This window comes from Scyliorhinus canicula, chromosome 2 (assembly GCF_902713615.1).
Source record: "Scyliorhinus canicula chromosome 2, sScyCan1.1, whole genome shotgun sequence".
NCBI lineage: Eukaryota > Metazoa > Chordata > Chondrichthyes > Carcharhiniformes > Scyliorhinidae > Scyliorhinus > Scyliorhinus canicula.
Window position 1 is genome coordinate 48,285,955 of NC_052147.1, and position 22,481 is coordinate 48,308,435.

Consider the following 22,481-nt stretch of genomic DNA (forward strand, 5'->3'; position numbering starts at 1 on the left):
TGGCCTGTCAACTTACATATGTTCCAGAGGTTTGCTCCCCAAACACAAGCCCCTCCCATTTATTGGCTTCCCAGGCCCATCACTACTTTATTTTTCGGGTGTTCTTTCCCCCCCCCCCCCCCCCCCCCGCCCAGGACATTGCACAGCTCCCTTGACTCTGGCCTGACTTACCTTTGTCTTTAAGTACGCTGTCCTATGCTCTGCCAATCAGACTAGACAGCAAACACAAGAGAGAAACAGCCTCTGACTGGCAGGTGAGGCAGGTTTCATGCAGGTAGAGGTTCTTCATCCAGTCCCCCAGACCACCTTGGGCAAGCCTGCTATAAACAGTATTGCAGCCACAGTGCACCAGTGTTGGAGGAAATCAATATTGAATGTGCTTTGTGTTGGATTATGTTAAGCTTCGTGACTCTTGTTGAGTTCCTTGCACGTTAGAGTGGTATACATCCAAGCATCAAACTTCTAACTTGCACCATGTAGGTTCTGTAAAGATTGTGGTGCGATGTGAATCAGTCACTACTGAATACCTAGTCCCTGATCTGCCCATGTATCACATATTAGCTAGGCTTTTAGTCAACAAAAATCCCCAAGAATACTGGTGTAGATTTGACAATGTTGCTGCATAAAATGGATAGACTGTCTCGTGTTAGATGGTCATTATCTAGCATTTATGTGGCACAAATGTTACTTCCTAAAAATAAATTTATTACACAGGAGTACCCAATTCACGTTTTCCAATTAAGGGGCAATTTAGCATGGTCAATGCACCAAGCCTGCACATTTTTGGGTTGTAGGGGCGAAACCCACGCACAACACAGGGAGAATGTGCAAACTCCACACAGACAGTGACCCAGAGCCGGGATCGAACCTGGGACCTCGGCGCCGTGAGGCAACAGGGCTAACCCACTGTGCCACCATGCTGTCCACAAATGTTACTTGGCATTTGAGCCCATGTGCCATTAAATACTTTTTCATTGAGGATGTGGAAACAGAACTCTGCAATTATCAGGCAAGGTCATGAATAAAGCAGCTGAAGGTGGTGTAAGTCAATGGTGACCCAAAAAAAACCATACCACTCAATATTCTACAATGTTTTATAAATGAGAATTGTGGCCTGTAGATGAATGTGTTTGAAAGTAAACATTAAACTGGCAAAAATACGATGTATATTTTATTTGCCAAATTATTCAATTTAATATTTATTCACACAACTAGATTCAGTCAAGACAAACAATAACATGTATTTAATAAATCAAAACTTGAAACGCAGCAGTCTGGAAGAAACACAATCTTGAGCCTTGCACCACAATCATAAGATTACATACAAGGAGCACAAACAGCAGAATAAAACAAATGACAGGACCATTCATAAAATAAAACACTGAATATGGCCAAACCTTATTTCATCAAAGACAAATTCCAACGTTGCCTTAAATGCCCATGTCCTGTGGGTGCATATTTTTTTCTTTAGAAATTTGAAACTGGTTAGTGTAGAAGACTAATATCAACACTGATAATTGTGGATAAACAAACCTAAATATGCCAATATAAAAGTTTTAATAGACCAGGGTGTTCAGGTTTGTGTTTTCTTTGGTCACATAGGTGCTATTTAAGGGACTGTGTATAAAGTATTTTGCTGTATTGGTGGAAAAATTCTCAATGGCACTAAAACTTTCCCTTTCTAAACTTCCAATTATCAAATTTAAATATGACAAACTAGCAAATAATCACTAATAGGTCTAAGTAAAAACAAAACATTCAGGAAATACCCATTAGGTCTGTGGAGAGAGAAACAGAATTAATGTTTCAGGTTCAGTTGATAGGTCAGTCATTGACCTATTTTTTTCGTTCAGATTTCGAGCATCTGTACTATTTGCTTTTGTGCCAATGGCTGATGTTTGGGTTTCCAAAGCAGAGTTATGGAGACATGGAGATTGCGTGTGGCACCTAGATTTGTAGGTTGACTATCCCTGCAATAAGCTACTAGGGTGCCTGATTTATTGAAAACAATGAACTTGCATGTGAGCATTTACATTTGTATGGTTTATTTTGTTTTGCTATACTAAAAGATCCTGTGGATACCACTTGTTGAATCAAATATAGGTGTGTGCTTTCAATTTGTCTTTGCTACAATAGGGTGTGACCACATTCCACATTTTATTTCATGAATGGTCCAGCCATTTGTTTTACTCTAGTGTTTGTAAAATAAATCTTCAGTTTGCTGTTTTTTGAATATGTCCTCTTATGATTCAGTCATTCATGGTTCAAGACTGTTAACGTTTGGTTTGCCAATTCAAAACAAATACAATTTTGTTCCCATTTATTTTCCCCCAAAAAATCATTTTATTAAAAAATTCTCACATTTTTGCAAGGCTGAGGTAATTTTCTAGAAAGTGTATTTGAATCGCCCATTTCAGTTTTATCCATCCAACTAATGTAATGTAAAGTTGATACATTCATAAAACTTGTCACACAGGTAATACTTCAAAGAAGACACTATCTCAACCAGGTGTGCTGGTGGTCCTCCATACATAGAGTTACAAAAGATACTAAAAGGAATCTGTGACAAGATCATATGATCCTCTCTTCCCCACCCCACTCCCTTGTCACCCTCCTTAATCGCAAAATCATTAAGTTAACCTTGCAACAGGACAAATTATTGAAAGAAAAAAAAACCCAAATACCTCCCTAGTAATAGCTAGAAAATGTGAAGAACAAGCGATGAGAGAAAATAAGTAGAATCCATTGATGATGTACACCATTTGGATATTGAATTTAATGCTCATGTAATAAGAAACAAACACGCTGCAGCTACCAGGATCAGGGACTGCAGGTTTTTGTCACAACAATACTGTGCTAAAAATATGAGCTACTCTCAAACGTTATTCTAAATGCAGTCAGTGTTCGGTATTGAAATATATTGAATCATTACAAACCAAGGTATTTAAAGGTATGTTTTCAGCAATTGCACATCGTAGATATTTTCTTTGATTAATAAATTACAATTTTAAAAATCCTTTTTCAAGTGTAATAGGTTTGGGAAGACACTGCTGCACAGATATCAAAAATGATAAACATTATATGATTGAGATCTTTTAAATTCTAAATAATTGGAAAATTGAAATGAAAGCTGAGAATATGGTTACTTATTTCTGCCCACCTGCATATTTCCTGATGTGAGAGGTTCCTTATCACAGCTGTTTCACTATTTTACATGCTCATTTGGGTGAGGCGGTGGCATAGTGGTATTGTGACTGAACTGGTGATCCAGAGACCCTGGGGAATACGCGGGGACCTGGGTTTGAATCTCGTCACAGCAGATGGTGGAAATGAATCAAAAGTCTAATGATGACCATGAAACCATTGTCAATTGTTGTAAAATACCCAGTGGTTAACTGATGTCCTTCAGGGAAGGAAACCTGCAGTCCTCATCTGGTCTGGCCTACATGACCCCAGGTCCACAGTAACGAATTTGAAAAGATGATCTTTGATATGTGTATCAAAAACTGTTATTCACAGTGATGTAGAATAACAAGATACTTTGGGATTTGAGAGATAGACTCGCAGCAAAAGCAAACTTTAAGCAATTTATCATCATGTTCCCCTTTATAACATACACAAGTGGAGGTTATGATGGAATGAATGCCAAGCTAATTGCAATTGAATTTTTTGATTTGAATTATAGGTATATCCAGTTTAACTTTGCTCTATATTAGAGATGCAGCATACTTAAGTGTGCCATACGAGGGAATATCTACTTCACTAAAGTCAAAAACAAAGTCTCAATACAAACACAAGAATTCTAAATATAACTTTTAAAAACTATTTAACGTTTTTGTCAGAAGAAAACACAATATTGACTCAGTCTATGCTCGTGTTTATAAATGCTAGTTAATATTGTTCCATTTGATGCGATGCCTTCATCCATTCCAAATACTAGCGATGCTTTCAACCATTATTCTCAAAGTGTATTACTGATGTGTGATACGGTACGTTTAATCCATATTCAAAACAACTTTTGATTTAGTCAATACTCAGTGACATCAGTATAAATAATAAAAAAATTAACTGAATGAAGGGCAACATAAATTTCAGTAGAAACTCAACTGGGGCACACTGATACTTAATCATTTGATCTAATAGATTGAACCGGCCAGTATTTTTGCAGTGGGGCAACCATGAGTGTTATATTATTTTATATGTACTTATTTTTAATGTCCATATTGAAATAAATGTGCTTATAGTTTGTTTTGATTCATTGAAATGTATGATTGATCTACTCACCGTGGTCTTATCCAGTGTGCTGAAGGGTGCATAATATTGATTTACTATTGCATGATGTATACACATTTTCATTACTGTGTTTTTGAAATTAGAGTCACGATTTAAGTTACGGCCAGAATAAAATGCTAAAGTTTTACAAAGTTCCCTTGCTATATCTTTGAAGGAGCAGGTCCTTCTTCCCCGATCACTGTCCTTGTTTAAAAATAGTCAGTCAACCCCTTCCTTGTTTAAAAATAGCCAGTCAACCTCTATATAATTTTATAAAAATTGACACATTATGATTCAAATATCTCAAACTCTCCTTTACTTTTATTGACTATTATTTGGTATCACTAACTGCACTTTGATAAGTACAGTAACCATATAGAATCTCTCTGGACATAGGTTTACACACAGCTATTGCCGGACTCTCAAAAGTCATGGAAAGATCAAGTGTAATGCCCAAATGTTTGACAACAATTACCAATATAGTAACCCAATACACCCAAAGATTATAGTTAAGTCGGAGTGTCGAGTCTTCACCCTGGAAATTATCTGTCACTTTTGAATGTTATTTCTGAAATATAGATTTAGGCTCAGGAGAAAATAGCAAAAGCTATCATACTACATGTGAACTAAGACATCCAAATTCAACTGTCAGCTATGGAGTGTTCCCTGGAATTTCTCTTCTACGCACAACTTATTTGCTGCATTGCTTGGTCTCTTTAATATAACCACGCAACTATGCAAAGGGATCTTAAAAGGGAATGCTGCTCGTGCACATTCTGGGCTGGATCTCCGCCCCGACACATTTCTGTCCCGACCCGCCGGTGGCATTCTTCGTTACGCCGGCCGGTCAATGGGGTTTCCGAATGTGGGGCAAAACGGAGAATCACGCCGGCGGTGAATCCCGGCCCCGGTTTCTTTCATGCACAGCATGGCTACCATAGTCACACACCCACACAGTTTAGAGGGAATATTGACGACTAATTTTAATTCAGTGCTAAATAGAAATAAAGTGCGCTTTTATTCTAGAAAAAAATAAAAATGCATAAATCACAGGGTGATCAATTCCAACACTCCATACAATTGCCTATGAAATATGCATAGCTATGGATCTAGTTGCCTCAGCTAATATCCTGGACATAAATGAGAAAATATAAATTGGTTGCAAACCAGCATAATGTAGAAACACTCAGGAGTCTAAATTAATAAATATTTTAACTATATTTCCAAATACTACAATTTACTGCCTTGCTTTTATGGTGTCCCAAAGCTGGTCTGAAATGTTAAATGACACTAATGAAATACCAAATAGGCTGTCAAGCATTACTTTACTGTCCATAATGTAAGAAAATCTTATGGTTGAATTTTTTGAAAAATATGAACTTTAATCTTCCTGAACAATTCTAAATTATTAGAATTAGTGCAAAGCACGAGTCACAAAAGCTATACTTCATGCATTGGAACTGCTATTTAGTATTCCCATTCATCTGTTTTCATGTCTAGATAATTCAGAATATTCTGGGCAAATTTCACTGCTTGCTTCCTGGCAACCTTCGCACCATCATCCCCTTGGGTTTCCACTGCATCGAGTGCGAGGAGTTGTTTTGTGAGCATTTCTTCCAATCTCATGTAATTCTTGTCAGTTCTGTCACCATCAAATGACAGTACCTGTTTCTGAAATTCTGACAAATGGTTCAGAACCTGCCATACAGCTTTCTGTGAAGCATGTTCATCTTTAAGCTGCTCTTCCATGTTCCTTCTCTTTCCAAGTGACTCCTTTAGGTCAACATAAGCTATTACGGCCTGCACATCAACTACAGATCTTCTCCTCGCTTCACGAATACATGGATTTTTACCAATGTCTATTTTATCTAATTCAGTGAGAAGACTTTGCAGTTCGGACTTTGATTTGAAATGGTCATCGCAGACATTTTCTAATTGCAGCAGCTTTTGTTTTAATTGTGTTGTCTTCTGGCGTATTCCTTCTATCTGTTTGATGGATTCATTTTGTGCTAGATCATAACTCCCTGTAGCCTCGCCTTCTGACTCCATCTCCAAGTGTTCTAGCAAACAATTAATTTCATGCACTACACGTTTCCGGTAGTTTCTCACTTCGGACTGTCCAGCCACATCTACAGCATCCAATTGCATTAACAACCCGGTGAGGACACGGGACAGATGTGCACAGTTCTCCAAGGCATTCAGGTTCATAAGCAGGCCAATCACATCCCATCTTCCTTTGCTAACCTCAGACAAAACAGAGTGGATCTTGGGAACAGAAGGGTGCATATCTGTGGACAGAGGCAAAGATAGCGCCTGCCGACCAATGCAGTTTTCAACGATGTCCTGTACTGCACAAATCCTGGTCAAAGCTCGATACCTAGCTTTCCTCAAGCCAATTTTTCCACCTGTTTTTACCTGTGTCAGTTGAAATATGATTTCTTGGATGCGATCAGCAAATTCCTCAGTTATTAAACCCCCAGCAGAAGATAACTCATTTGTAACCAACTGTTGTGCATCACCAAAGACCCTTTCCACCTTCAGTCGAGATGGGTGAGTTGCAATTTGTTCTAGCTCTTTGAGCAGTCCCTCCAATTCCTTCACTGCACTTTTGCGGCCATGTTGGATATCAGACTTGCCATCAGTATCTATTGCATCCAACTCAAACAGCAACTTAGTCAAAGAGCTCTCCAGGTGCTTGTATTCTCTATCAGACTGCGTACCACTGAACGAAACTACAAGTCGCCTAGATTCACGGATTTCCTTCTGAATTTCTTGGATTCTAATCATGGAAGGATGTTGTTGACCCATGGCCATATTCCCTTTTTCCCTAATAAGTCATAGTGGGTCTGAAATTGAAGCAAAACAGTTGGTCAAGGGTCACTTCTTGGCATCAAACTGCATTTATAATTGTCTCCTAAATTAAACCGTTATTGAGTGGAGGACCTGTAAATTGTCTACTGCTCCATCGAAACATTTAGTAAGTGTGATATGCACATTGCTTTGACACAAATTGTAAAAATTAACTATGCCTAGCTCTTGCCTCTGGCACGGCAAGGCAAAATTTTGAGGTAAGCCCAACCAATTTCGGTGGAAGCAGAATCTAGATTTTGCAGCATATTTATCCAGGATTTTAAAACAAATATTTGATAAATTATGCTTTTGATTAGTTTAAAAAGCAACTGATTGTGCTGAGCCACAAAAGTCATTTTACGTTATTTAAATGGCAAAAGGCACCACATATACTGATCTGTCACCTATCCCTTGGCCAATTAAACACACATTGTTACCACTGTCCCTTTCAGACCATGTGCTTCTCTATTCTGAGTAAATCTGTTATGCAGCACTTTGTCAAATGCTTTTTGAAAATGCATATACGCAATATCTCCTACATTACCTTCATCCTGTCTTACTTCAAATAACTCAATCAGGTTAGGCAAAGAGAATTAACTGTGTAGGAACAATTAACATAAATGAGTAGTCACTCAAAATTCCTTCCCTTTAACTGTATTAGTCATAATGTTCCAATCATTCAGATCGATTCCCCAGACCAGGGGTGGGCAAACTTTTCCGTGCAAGGGCCACATTCAGAAATTCACAATTTTAAAGGGCCGCATAGTATATTAAGTAAAATAATTAATATTTTAAATAGCCAAAATAAAAGGTCTTTAAAGAAAAAAAAGCACATTTATTTGAAAAACAAAGTAACTCAGTAAGTAACAGAACAATGTCAATGAGAATGATGTATCTGACTGTAGTCATTTACCAGTTTGTTGAAATCAGGTGTCAAGTTGCTTGTGCTGATCCTGAACACTGACAGAAGCACAGCCTAGCCAACGATAAAAACGCGCGTAGTGGGGTGGATGAGTGGGGCTGCCTTATTGGTCGGTTTAGTTGGGTGTGCGACCAATAGGAGTCCAGGTTACAAACAATAATAAGGCTTATTGTTTGTAACCTGGACTCCTATTGGTCCCACACCCAACTAAACCGACCAATGAGACAGCCCCACTCATCCACCCCACTACGCGCGTTTTTATGCGGCCCGCCAATGAGGTGCTCGGAATCATAACCGCCATTTTTGAAAAGCCGCCGGGGAAAAGCCGCTGAAGTAAATGCGCTTATTGAATAAGCGCATTTACTTCAGCGGCTTTCCCCCAGCGGCTTTTCAAAAATGCCGGTTATGATTCCGGGCTCCTCATTGGCGGGCCGCATAAAAACCTTTGTCGGGCCACATGCGGCCCGTAGTTTGCCCACCCCTGCCCCAGACTAACCTAAACCAGCGTAAGAGAAGACAGATCCTCTTTCACATCCCAATTGCGGAATCAGATACAAGATTATTGATCATCAGGGCAGTGGTTAGAACTGCAGCCTATGGCGCTGAGGACCCGGGTTTGATCCTGGCCCTGGGTCACTGTCTGTGTGGAGTTTGCACATTCTCCCCGTGTCTGTGGGGGTTTCATCCCCACAACCCAAAGATGTGCACGTTAGGTGGATTGGCTACACTAAATTGGCCCTTAATTGGAAAAAGAAAATAATTGGGTATTCTAAAAAAAAATTTTTTTTTAAAAATTGATTATCATTTTTGGTATTTTTGCTAATCATCCTGTTACACTTTTAACCATTCAAATAAAATCATGTGTGTTCAGGAATTACACAGGATACAAGGCATGGAAACAGGCCATTTGGCCCAACTAACCCATGCTGCTGTTTATGCTCCTCTCGAGTCTCCCTCTTCTTCTGTCATCTAAACGTACCATCAGTTCCCTTCCACATTATATGCTTGTCCAATCTACCCTCAAACACATCTATACGATTCATTTCACCTGCTGCAATAGGGAGTGGTTTCCACATTCTTTGCAATATTTGGTTGAAGTTTCTTCAGAATTGCACACTGTATTTCTTGGCAACTACCTTTCATCAATGGCCATTCTCTGTATCAATTCTATCAAAAATTCCATCATTTTTCAAGAGTAAAGAAAATGCAGTCTATCAATCCTTTCATGATATGTATACCCATGCACTTCTGGCATCACACTTGCAAATCTTCTCTGCACCCTCTCCAGTGCCTCCATAGCCTCTTTTTAAGATGACCAGAACTGCATACAGTCATCTTAAGTACGGCCCAACCAACGTCAATACAGGTTTACCATAACCTACCCACTTTGAATTCTATTCTTCTTGAAATAAAACCTAGTGCTTGCCGTGCCTTTTTGTAAAAGAAAATGACTGTGCTAACATGTGATGCAACTTTCAGTGATTAATGTATTTGTATTGAGGTTCCTTTCTTCCTACCAAAGTGTACTCTCATATTGATCTGTATTGAACCTCATTTGCCAATTGGTCACCCATTTTATGGATGTATTCATGTCTTCCTGTATAGTCCTCAGTAATGACTATTCAGCAACCCCGCCAAAGTCCAAATCATTACTGTGAATTGTGAACAATGACTCCAATACAGATTCTGGTGGAACACCGACTTCCCACTCATTATTCCCACTCTTCTGCCTGTGGTCTTTTAAGCCAGCCAGCAGTCCATTCAGCCACAATGCCCGACTGCATATTTTCCAATCTTAGTCCATTATGAGGCATCTTATTGAAAGCCTTTTGAATATCCAGATAAATTGCATCTACTGTATTACCACTGTCTACACTCTCAAGTTGGTCAAGAAAGGTTTTCTCTTTTGAAATCCATGCTGACTACTCATAATATTTATTCTTTTTAGGGTGTTCTTCTAGTCTCTCCTTTATTAAGAATTCCATTATTTTATCTTCCACTCATGTTAAAATAGCTCATGTTCTGTCCCCCCTCTTAAATACAAGAATTGTATTTGCTATATGTCAGTCCTCTGGCACTATATTTTTCTTCTAACAAATTATTTAAATGTGTGTAGTAATGTCCTGCTATCACTTCCCTAGATTATTTTAAAGTACATAGATGCAATCCATCTGAATTTGGTTCCTCGTCCTCGGTGTTTGTCTCTTTAGTTTATTCAATATAACCTCTTTTTTCTTTTAAATTTTAGAATACCCAATTATTTTTTTCCAATTAGAGGGCAATTTTAGCGTGGCCAATCCACCTACCTGCACATCTTTGGGTTGCGGGGGTGAGACCCACGCAGACACAGGGAGAATGTGCAAACTCCACATGGACAGTGACCCGGGGCTGGGATCGAATCCGGGTCCTCAGCGCCGTGAGGCAACAGTGCTAATTGCTGCCCTAATATAACCTCTTTTTATTGAAAACCACTTACCTCATTACTCATCTCATCATTAAATGTCATGTCTACTTATTCTATCGCCCTGGTAAATGTTGAAGTGAAGTAATTATTTTATATTTCTATCATCTCTTATTGTTACCTGTGGTTTAATCTTCTCCATCCCTTAGGAGAACCCATTCCCACCACAGCCATAATTTCTTATTGGTGTGCCTGTAAAATATTCTACTCTTCTGTTGTGTTCCATGATAATTTAACTTTAGTTTCTCTTAGTCTTTCAAATCGACTTCCCTCCTAATCTCTTCATATTCTGTCTGATTTTGCACTCCTGTGCTGTGTACTTAATATAAGCCTTTTTCTGAACCCACAATTCTTTCCTCACATCTTCATCCATAGAATCCAATTGGTGTATAGTTTGCTCCTTCCTTTTAAGAGGAATATATTTTCCTTGCACGTTGAAATACTTTAAATGCCCCCAATAGTTTCTCAATGTCATTGTTTACCAATATAGTTGCCCATTTTATTTGCGCAAGTCCAACTCTCAGCCCTTCAAATTCCACTTTTCTCCAATCTATCAACTTGATTTTTATCATGATCATGTCTTTCTCTGTTATGGTCACCATTGCCTTGATGTTCTACCTTTGCTTCTGTTATCGGTTTCAGTTCATTCCCCATTACAACTCTAAAAAGCAAATCATCCTTTGCAGGAACTCCATTTTCCACCTCTTCTGTCCAATTAATATCAGGGTAGTTGAAATCCCCCATGGTCATAGAACAAAGAAAAGTACAGCATAGGAACAGGCCCTTCGGCCCTCCAAGCCTGCACCGACCATGCTGCCCAGCTAAACTAAAATCTTCTACACTTCAGGGTCCGTATTCCTCTATTCCCATCCTATTCATGTATTTGTCAAGATGCCCCTTAAACGTCACTATCGTCCCTGCCTCCACCACCTCCTCTGGCAGCGAGTTCCAGGCATCCACTACCCTCTCGTGTAAAAAAGATGCCTCGTACATCTCCTCTGAACCTTGTCCCTCGCACCTTAAACCTATGCCCCCTAGTAATCGGCCCCTCTACCCTGGGAAAAAGTCTCTGACTATTCACTCTGATTATGCCCCTCATAATTTTGTAGACCTCTATCAGGTTGCCCCTCAACCTCCATTGTTCCAGTGAGAACAAACAGAGTTTATTCAACCTCTCATCGTAGCTAATGCCCTCCACATCAGGCAACATCCTGGTAAATCTTTTCTGCGCCCTGACTAAAGCCTCCACATCCTTCTGGTAATGTGGCGACCAGAATTGAACACTATACTCCAAGTGTGGCCTAACTAAGGTTCTATACAGCTGCAACATAGAATTTACAGTACAGGAGGCCATTCAGCCCATCGAGTCTGCACTGGCTCTTGGAAAGAGCATCCTACCCAAGCCCACAACTTCACCCTATCCCCATAACCCAGTTACCCCACCCAACACTAAGGGCAATTTTGGACACTAAGGACAATTTAGCATGGCCAATCCACCTAACCTACACATCTTTGGACTGTGGGAGGAATCCCATGCACACACGGGTAGAACGTGCAGACTCCGCACAGACAGTGACCCAAGCCAGGAATCGAACCTGGGACCCTGGAGCTGTGAAGCAATTGTGCTAACCACTATGCTACGGTGCTGCCCTAAACATGACTTGCCAATTTTTATACTCAATGCCCCGGCCAAGGGATGTCGTCTGCCTTCTTGACTACCTTCTCCATCTGTGTTGCCCCTTTCAGTGACCTGTGGACCTGCACACCAAGATCTCTCTGACTGTCAATACTCAAGGGTTCTACCATTCACTGTATATTCCCTACCTGTATTAGACCTTCCAAAATGCATTACCTCACATTTGTCCAGATTAAACTCCATCTGCCATTTCTCCACCCAAATCTCCAAACAATCTAAATCCTGCTGTATCCTCTGACAGTCCTCAATCGCTACCTGCAATTCCAACTTTTGGGTCATCCGCAAACTTACTAATCAGACCAGTTATATTTTCCTCCAAATCATTTATATATACACACTACGAACAGCAAAAGTCCCAGCACTGATCCCTGCGGAACACCAATAGTCACAGCCTTCCAATCAGAAAAGCACCCTTCCATTACTACTCTCTACCTTCTATGACCTAGCCAGTTCTGTATCCATCTTGCCAGCTCAGCCCTGATCCCGTGTGACTTCACCTTTTGTACCAGTCTCCCATGAGGGACCTTGTCAAAGGCCTTACTGAAGTCCATATAGACAACATCCACTGCCCTCCCTCCATCAATCATCTTTGTGACCTCTTCGAAAAACTCTGTCAAGTTAGTGAGTCACGACCTCCCCTTCACAAAACCGTGCTGCCTCTCATTAATACGTCCACTTGCTTCCAAATGGGAGTAGATCCTGTCTTGAAGAATTCTCTCCAGTAATTTCCCTACCACTGACGCAAGGCATACCGGCCTGTAGTTCCCTGGATTATCCTTGCTACCCTTCTTAAACAAAGGAACAACATTGGCTATTTTCCAGTCCTTCGGGACGTCACCTGAAGACAGTGAGGATCCAAAGATTTCTGTCAAGGCCTCAGCAATTTCTTCTCTTGCCTCCTTCAGTATTCTGGGGGAGATCCCATCAGTCCCTGGGACTTATCGACCGTAACATTTTTCAAGATGCCCAAGACCTCTTCTTTTTGGATCTCAATGTGCCCCAGGCTATCTACACACCCTTCTCCAGACTCAACATCCACCAATTCCTTCTCTTTGGTGAATACTGATGCAAAGTATTAATTTAGTACCGCGCCCATTTCCTCTGGCTCCACACATAGATTCCCTCCCCTGTCCTTCTGTGGGCCAACCCTTTCCCTGGCTACCCTCTTGCTTTTTATGTACGTGTAAAAAGCCGTGGGATTTTCCTTAACCCTATTTGCCAATGACTTTTCGTGACCTCTTTTAGCCCTCCTGACTCCTTGCTTAAGTTCCTTCCTACTTTCCTTATGTTCCACACAGGCTTTGTCTGATCCCAGCCTTCTAGCCCTGACAAATGTCTCCTTTTTCTTTTTGACGAGGCCTACAATATCTCTCGTTATCCAAGGTTCCCGAAATTTGCCTTTTATCCTTCTTCCTCACAGGAACATGTTGGTCCTGAATTCCTATCAACTTAAATTTGAAAGCCTCCCACATGTCACATTTACCCTCAAACATCCGCCCCCAATCTAGGTTCTTCAGTTCCCATCTAATATTGTTATAACTAGCCTTCCCCCAATTTAGCACATTCGCCCTTGGACCACTCTTATCCTTGTCCACTAGCACTTTAAAACTTACTGAATTGTGGTCACTGTTCCCGAAATGCTTCCCCACTGAAACTTCTACCACCTGGCCGGACTCATTCCCCAACATCAGGTCCAGTACAACCCCTTCCCTAGTTGGACTATCTACATATTGTTTTAAGAAACCCTCCTGGACAAACTCTGCCCCGTCCAGGCCCCTAGCACAAAGTGAGTTCCAGTCAATATTAGGGAAGTTAAAGTCTTCTATCACAACAACCCTGTTGCTTTTACTCCTTTCCAAAATCTGTCTACCTATCTGCTCCTCTATCTCCCGCTGGTCTTTTGGGAGGCCCGTCGTAAACCTCCAACATTGTGACTGCACCCTTCTTATTCCTGATCTCTCTACCCATAAGCCTCGCTGCCCTGGGAGGTGTCCTCCTGCAGTCAGCTGTGATATTTTGCCTAACCAGTAGCGCAACTCCTCCACCCCTTTTACATCCCCCTCTAACCAGCCTGAAATATCTAAACCCTGGAACGTTCAGCTGCCAATCCTGTCCTTCCCTCAACCAGGTCTCTGTATTGGCAACAATATCATAGTTCCAAGTATTAATCCAAGCTCTTAAATTAATCTGCCTTACCCGTTATACTTCTTGCATTAAAACATATGTACTTCAGGCCACCAGTCCCGCTGTTTTCAGCAACATCTCCCTGTCTGCTCTTCCTCAGAGTCATACTGGCCCTATTGCCTAGTTCCCCCTCAGTTTTTTCACCTTCTAACCTATTGTTCTGGTACCCACCCCCCTGCCATACTAGTTTAAACCCTCCCGTGTGACACTAGCAAACCTCGCGGCTAGGATATTTATGCCTCTCCAGTTTAGATGCAACCCGTCCTTCTTATACAGGTCACACTTGCCCCGGAAGAGCTCCCACTGATCCAAATAACTGAAACCGTCCCTCCTGCACCAGCTGTTTAGCTGTTCTATCTTTCTATTTCTAGCCTCATTGGCACGTGGCACAGGAAGTAATCCCGAGATTACAACCCTAGAGGTCCTGTCTTTTAACTTTGTTTTTTTTAAAAAAACACAATGCACCTGCCTATTTCTTCCTCCAACTCCTTTTTACTGTCATTTTTATCCTGAATAAGTAGCTACTCCACTTCCCTGTTTTCCCTTCTAAAAGATGCCATACCCTGCAATGTTTATCATTCTCTGTCCCGTTTTTTTTTTAGTATTTTAGTAATCCCTATCATATCTGCCATCATTGCCTCCAGCTCTCCCGTTTTATTAGACTGTGTATTGCTGTTCAGACATTTTAGCAGCTCTTCCCTTAATTTAGGTTTAACCATTTTTAGACTCCCTATCTATAAATCCATTTATTCCCTTGCCATCAAGGTCCTCCCTTACTTCTTTCCTGTGTTTGTCTGCTTATTCGGTTTACATTTAGGCTGTTTCTTGTAGATCCCTTCTTATCTCCTTACTACCTTAAATTCTTTGAGTCCATTTCCATCAGGACACAGGTTACAGATCCCACTGATGCCAATGCCCCATAACCAGGAATCCTACTTTCCCCACTATAGCCCTTCAGCCATGTGTTCATTCGCCTGTCTGCTCTTATACTAATTTGCATGTAGCTTGGGCTATTACCCTAGAGATCCAGCTTTTAAAATTTAGAACCCAACAACCATTTCAGCAGAACCTGCTTCCTACTCATGATGTTTGTTTCAACACAAGGCGTAACAACTGCATTTACTCCTCCCTTTTTAGGTTCTTCTCAAGCCAATGGGAGATATCCTTTACCCTGGCATCATACCCATTCTTGTTCTTGCACCAATGTGAGATATCCCTTATCCTGGCACCATTAGACAACATACCCTTTGAGATTCTTGTTCTTGGCTGCAGATGAGGCCATCTATCTCTCCAATTATGGAGCTCGCTATTGCTGCCATGTTTCTGTTTTGCTCTCCTCACCCAAACATCCTTCTGTGCAATGGTGCTTTGATCTGCATCATGACCCACCTCCCTCCAATCTTTCTCTTTGCCCTAGAGTTCATCGCACCTGTTGGAGAGGACTAGTGCCTACAGAATATTCTTCTAAAACCCCCATTACCTGGCGGATTCTATTCTGGTTAAAACTGTCCAGAGACTCCTCCCCTCTTATGTCTAAATTTCTACAACTCACACTCCAGCTCAATTGCTCTGATTTGGAGAGATTTCAGACGGACACATCACCTGCAGATGTATTAGCTTAGGACAGTTGTCCCATCCACAAACTCCCACATAGTACATCTGAATTGTACCTGGACTATACAATTTGCAAATGGCACTAAAGGGGTGTGGATAATATATAGATGACCCTTGACAAAATAAGATATTAATATTCCTGCAAAATAAACTTGTGTAATTAGTACATTAACTCAAATAAAACAAGTGTGAAGCAGCACATTTTGGTAGGAAGTTTCAGGGGGCCATTAACTTCCTTGGAAATAAGTGTCCAAATGAGGTGGAGGAACAGAGGGAGCTGGAACTCCATTTACACAAATAACTACAAGTAATAATGCTGGTTAATAAGGCCATAAGAAGGAAAACATTGGGTTCATTTCTAGAGGGATAGAACAAATGAGCAGAGAAAATTAAAAAAGAAACATAGACACAGGAAAACAGAAACACCCCAGAAAATGCTGGAAATACTTAGCACAGTCCAGATGAAAGGTCATCAACCTGATGTTAGCTCTGCTTTACGCTCTCGATAGATACTGCTGGATCTGCGGAGTATTTCCAGCATTTTCTGAAAAGCAGAGAAATCATGTTAAACTTAGATAGAACTGTGGCTAGATCGCAGTCAGAATACTGTGCGCAGTTCCCATCTTCAGGATAAGAACAGAAACATTGGGAAATGTGCAAAAATTTTTTACTAGAATACCAGAACTGAGTTTATAATCATCAAGAAAATTTGACTAGAAAAGAGAAGAAGATGAAGAGGCAATAAAATTCTGAAACGTGTTTGACAGGATAAACTGAAAAGATACTTCCATTTGGGGGGGGGGGGGGGGGGGGGGGGGGCAACAATAACATTAAGACAGTCGCTAATAAAATTATTATGGAATTCAGAAGAAATTTTACTCAGCAGTTCCACATATGAAGCAACTCGCTAACACAGGAGTAGCTGAGGCAACGAGTCTAAATAAATTTAAGGGGAAGTTAGATAAACATATGAATCAATGAGAAAGGAATGGAAAGATATGGTTAGATGAAGTTAGGTAGGAGGCATAGACTGTCATGGGCCTGTTGGGCTGAATTGCCAGTTTCTGTATGTACTCAATAACACTTAGTAATATTGTGATTTCTCGAACAAATTTATTCTGGTTGTCCATTATTAACCGATCGCTCTCCAAGTGAGAATTAATTCTGTCCTCCACAGTAGTCTCTGGTAGTTTGCCTGCCACAGGCATTAGACTGATTGACATGCAGTTGTCAGGATAGGACTTATCCCTCTCCCCTTTTATGAACAGGGATACGTTAACTCCAGTTCTGTGGCACCATGTCCATTTCCAAGAATCAAAAGATGTTTATCATAGCTGCTGGGATCTGTATCTGAGCTTTCCTCAGGAATCTAGGATGCAGTCCCATCATGGCTGGGTGACGTTAACTTAAGTGATGCCAGGGTAGCATGGTGCTGCACAGTGGTTAGCACTGCTGTCTCACGGCACTAAGGTCCCAGGTTCGGTCCTGGCTCTGGGTCACTGTCCGTGTGGAGTTTGCACATTCTCCCCATGTTTGCATGGGTTTTGCCCCCAAAACCCAAAGATGTGCAGGGTAGGTGGATTGGCCATGCTAAATTGACCCTTAATTGGAAAAAATGATTGGGCACTCTAATAAATAAAATAAAAAACTTTAAGTAATGCCAGTCTATTTAGAGTCTCCTTTTGAAATATTTTTATACCATCCAATATCTCCTCCACTGCATTAACTCCATTTTCTTCTGCAAAGACAGTTGTCAAGTGTATTCATTCAGTACCACAATTCATGACCTGTCTCCAATATATAATCTTTTAGTGTCACAGGTAGGCTTACATTAACACTGCAATGAAGTTACTGTGAAAATCCCCTAGTTGCCACACTCCGGCGCCTGTTTGGGTACACCGAAGGAGAAGTCAGGATGCCCAGGCACGTCGTTCAGGATCTGTGGGAGGAAACCGGACCGCTTGGAGGGAACCCAGGCAGACGTGGGGGGAAACATGCAGACTCCGCACAGTGACCCAAACTGGGAATCGAACCTGGGTCCCTGGCACTGCGAAGCAACAGTGCTAACCACTGTGCTACCATGCCGCCCACTACTTGGTGGTCCCTAATTGACCCACCATTCCCTGAACTATCCTTTTACTTTTTTTAGGTTCCTTTTTATGTTGGTTTTACACATCAGCTGTGGCCTGTTTGGTAGCATGCTCAACTTTGAGTCAAAAGGTTTGGGCTTGGTAGGGCTTGGAGCACAAAAATCAAAGCCGATGTAGGACGGAATGTTGCATTGTTGGAGGAGCCATTTTTTGGATGGGCTTGAAACCAAGGCTTCTCAGGTGGATGTGATCCCAGAGCACTATTTCAAAGAGCAGGGGAGGTATTCCCAGACTCCTGGCCAATATTTATCCCTCAAATCAACATTCAAAATCACAAGAAAACAGATTATCTGATCATTATCACACTATTTACATCAACTTGCTATGTGTAAATTGGCAGTTGCTTTTTCTACATTAGAACAGTAACTACACACATCAAAGTGTAAAGCACTCTGGATGTTTTCTGGTTGTGATAGATGCTGTTCTTTTAAAAAAAGAAAAAATCATCTCTTCTCCTGGTGTCATTATTGTATCGGTTTTGTTTTATCATGCATTCTATTTTCCTTGGTTTTTTAATGTGTTTAGTACCTGTTATTTGTCACAAGCCTTCTTTGTTTTATTATAACCTTTGTAATTGTCAGCCACTATGGGTTTGGATTCCATATTTTTCCTTCTTATGGAAATACCCAAAGTATCGCCGCCTTGAGGCCTGACACTACTCAGTTAGTTTTCCTGAACAATCTTTGCTTCCAGTTAATCAAAACTTACTGAAATTGGCTCACATCCAGTTGGGCTAAATACCTACTGATTAAGAAAGTTCTCCTGTACACGTTTTAGCTGTTCTTTGCCCTTAACTTGCCCATTATTGTCTGCCCCTGTCAATATTTGAGTAATTGAAATTACCTACTACTACCACAATGTTTTTATATTCCTCCATAGGTTTCCTATAGATTTGCTCATTTATCTCCTTCTTACTATCCAGCGTCTATACTAAATAACCTTGCAATGGAAACGGTCCTTCTTAGTTCCTTAACTTTAACCAATTAAATTCAGTCTTTGAACCATCTGGTGCATCGTCCCACTTTGAACTGTAATAACCTTCATTAATCTTTGCCACCATCAACCCCACCCGTCCATTCCAAATATTAATTTCAACTACCTTCCAGAATGTTTTTCAGGTAGTCTGCCGCAGAAATGGTTCCAATGCTCCACGAATCTGAAGTCCTCTCTCCTGCATCACTTCTCCAAATATGCAGTCATTTGCACTATCCTCCCATTTTTGTCCTCATTAGCACATGGGACTGGAAACAAATACCATTTTTGAGATCCTATCCTTTGATCTTTTACCTAGCTCATGAAACTTTGCCTCTAGAATCTCTTCCTTTTTCCTATGTTATTGGTTCCAATGTGAACCACTACTTCTGGCTGTTAGCTTTGCCTTTAGAGAATGCCCATCCCCTGTTCAGTGATATATAGTCGCACTGAAATCAGTATAAAACATCCCAAAGCTGTACAGTACTCTAAGGCAACACATGGGAATGGTTTGTCCAGTGGTAGTTTCCAATGCAGTCACACTCTTGTTGTATTGTTGAGAAGAGCCACAATTAATAGAGAATCAAAGGAGGAAACTGAAGGAGGTCTCTTCAGGTATGGAACAACACAACGGAGTGTCGATCTTATATCCAAGGTCTTAAACTAATTAAAGGAAGTATGAAACATTACATCCAAGTTTGGTATAAAATAAATGCAAGTGGGCAAACTGATTAAAAACGGTCAGGAAATTCAATATGGAAAGAATGATTAATATTCAAGTCTATACCAAGGTAGGGTAGGGTGAGGAAGCAAAGCCCTTGAGGTAATTTAAGAGACAACAGAGTCTGATGATTGGGGATTTTAAAACAAACATGAGTCAACTAAGATCAGATGGGGAGGCGGTGGCATAGTGGTATTGTTGCTGGCCACGTAATCCAGAGACCCAGGTTGATGATCTGGGTTTGAATCCCACCACGGCAGGTGATGCAATTTAAACTCAATAAAATATCTGGAATTAGAAGTCTAATGATGACCATGAAACCATTGTCGATTGTCGTAAAAACCCATATGGTTCACTATTGTCCTTCAGGGAAGGAAATCTGACATCCTTTCCTGGTTTGGCCTACATGTGACTCCAGACCCACAAAATTAGGTTGACTCTTAACAGCCCCCTCAAGGGCAATAAATGCAACGCCCACACCCCATAAATGTATATAAAACTAGCCTTCCTCATCCAGGTATGTAATTTGCAACAATTCTACAATCATGTCACCTTGATGTTATAAACATCAATAATAATGTGCAAATATACTGAATATTCTCATTAATATGAGAGAATAATCTTTGAAAGTAATACTTTAACATAGTTTTAGTTTCTAATATGTCATAGCATGTCATTTAACTACATTAAGCTGTTGTACAGATTTTAGGAACTTCACCAATTAAGGCACTTGCTAATAGGATTCCATTAGAAAGACCTAACATCAGATACATTGCATTCTTCTTGTGTCAGCCTTTGCTCACTAGTAGCAATCTCACTTGTGGCAGGTTGTAATGGATTCCAATGTTATGCCAGACACTGGAGCGCATAAGCAGGCACTTCAGTGCAATATTGAAGGAGTGCACCGTTGGAGGTTCCATATTTTAAGCAAATTTTAAACATAGATTGTCAGATCACACAAAATATTCCATTGCACAAGTCAAAGTGCATGGAAGTTATTCCAGGGCCTGGCTAACATTTATTCCTCAATGATTAAAAACAGACCAGTCATTCCTATTCTGGGAACTTTATGCGCAAATTAGATGCCACACCTATCTACATTACAGCAACATTTCAAATGTATTTCATTGACTATGAAGCTATGTAACATCCCATGGATGTGAAAGGTGGTGCTATGTAAATGGAACATTAGTTCACGCGCACAGAGGCAAGGTTTTCAACCAAGTTCAAGTTTAATTACTCATACTTTTCAGCCTGTTCAGATAAGTTAACCTAGCACGAGTTTGCAATATTTTTACTGCATAAAATATAGGATTTGCATGTCAAAGCTGAAGTACAGTCACTACATCGCACCACATTAAAGTGTCAGGCAATTACAATCTCCCCATGATATTCAATAGCATTACTGTACTCACCTACCAAAATTCTGAGAGTTACCATTGACCAGAAACTGAATTGGACCAGCCATATAAACATGATGACTACAAGAGCAAGTCAGATGCTGGGAATTCTGTTGAGTAACTCACCTCCCGACTCCCCAAAGCCAACAACCATCTACAAGGCACAAGTCGGGAGTGTGATGGAATATGCACCACTTGCCTGGATGAGTGCATCTTGAGCTCTACACCATTCAAAACAAAGCCACGCACTTGAATGGCACCCCATCCATTACCACAAACCTTCACTCCCTCCACCACTGATGGTGGCAGCAGTCTGCACCATTTAGATGCACTACAGCAACTTGCTAATGCACTTTCATCAGCATCTTCCAAACTGGTGATCTCTATCACCTAGCAGAACAAGGGCAGCAGATGAAGATAACACCACTACCTGCAAGTTTTTCCTCAAAGTCATACAACATCCTGACTTGGAAGCAAATCATCATTCCTTCACTGTCTCTGGGTCAAAATCCTGGAACTCACTCCCTTAAAATTAAAAAGTGTGGCTCTACCTACACTTCATGACTGCAGACATTCAAGTAGGCAGCTCACCGTCATCTTCTCAAGGACAATTAAGGATGGACAACAAATGCTGGCCTTGCCAGCGATGCTCACATCCCATGAATGAATAAAAGATCGGCTCACAGAAATGAGATGTCTGCTTAAAGGCAACTTTAAGCAAGCCCTTGTAAACAGATTTATTGTTGAGTGAAGATGCATTGATTTTTAAGTTGATGTATCCTGTGCGTATGAATGGAGTAAACGTAGATAATTCTATGTTGCTAGGCAATTTAGATCACAGCAGTTCCATTATTTCACTGATGATATCATAATAAAGCAAAGGCCACTATAAATGACAAGTTATAAGGAGCACCATCATCATCTATTTGAATGATGGATTTTTAAAATTACTTCTCTCTTTTTAAACTTTGACCTCATTAAGAGTCAAAAAGACAAGTACGAAAAATACTTCAACATCTCTACCAATGCCACAGTGTAAAGTGCATATGCGACCTGATAAATTCAATGACTTTTCTCATTTACCTCCTCCTGAAGGGGAAGGAATTACCTTTATTTACATTTTCTATCATTCCAAATTCCAATCAGGATCAAATTCATCAGATGGTGATTGCAGAAGTAATTAGTGATGAACCAAGAGGAGTTTTAATTTAAAAGAAAAAACTAAGACTAAACTGAAAG

At 40.5% G+C, this 22,481-nt stretch overlaps 1 protein-coding gene across 6 annotated transcripts in view; it reads right to left on the reverse strand.

The window, feature by feature from the left end:
- Positions 1–1,158: 1,158 nt before the first annotated feature.
- The window catches only part of bag5 (BCL2 associated athanogene 5), a 29,924-nt gene continuing 8,601 nt past the window's right edge, over positions 1,159–22,481 (reverse strand). Inside the window, exons 1-3 of one of the 6 annotated variants that reach the window (XM_038777607.1) lie at positions 21,798–21,816; positions 16,477–16,543; positions 1,159–7,118 (exon numbers count right to left, since the gene is read on the reverse strand). In XM_038777607.1, coding sequence (XP_038633535.1) covers positions 5,740–7,086 — 1,347 coding nt within the window. In that variant the 5' untranslated portion in view covers positions 7,087–7,118; positions 16,477–16,543; positions 21,798–21,816 and the 3' untranslated portion in view covers positions 1,159–5,739. Of the gene's footprint in view, positions 7,119–8,540; positions 8,685–16,446; positions 16,544–21,797; positions 21,818–22,481 lie in introns of those variants that run through there. The other 5 variants (XM_038777600.1, XM_038777591.1, XM_038777582.1 and 2 more) reach the window with 5 other exon arrangements.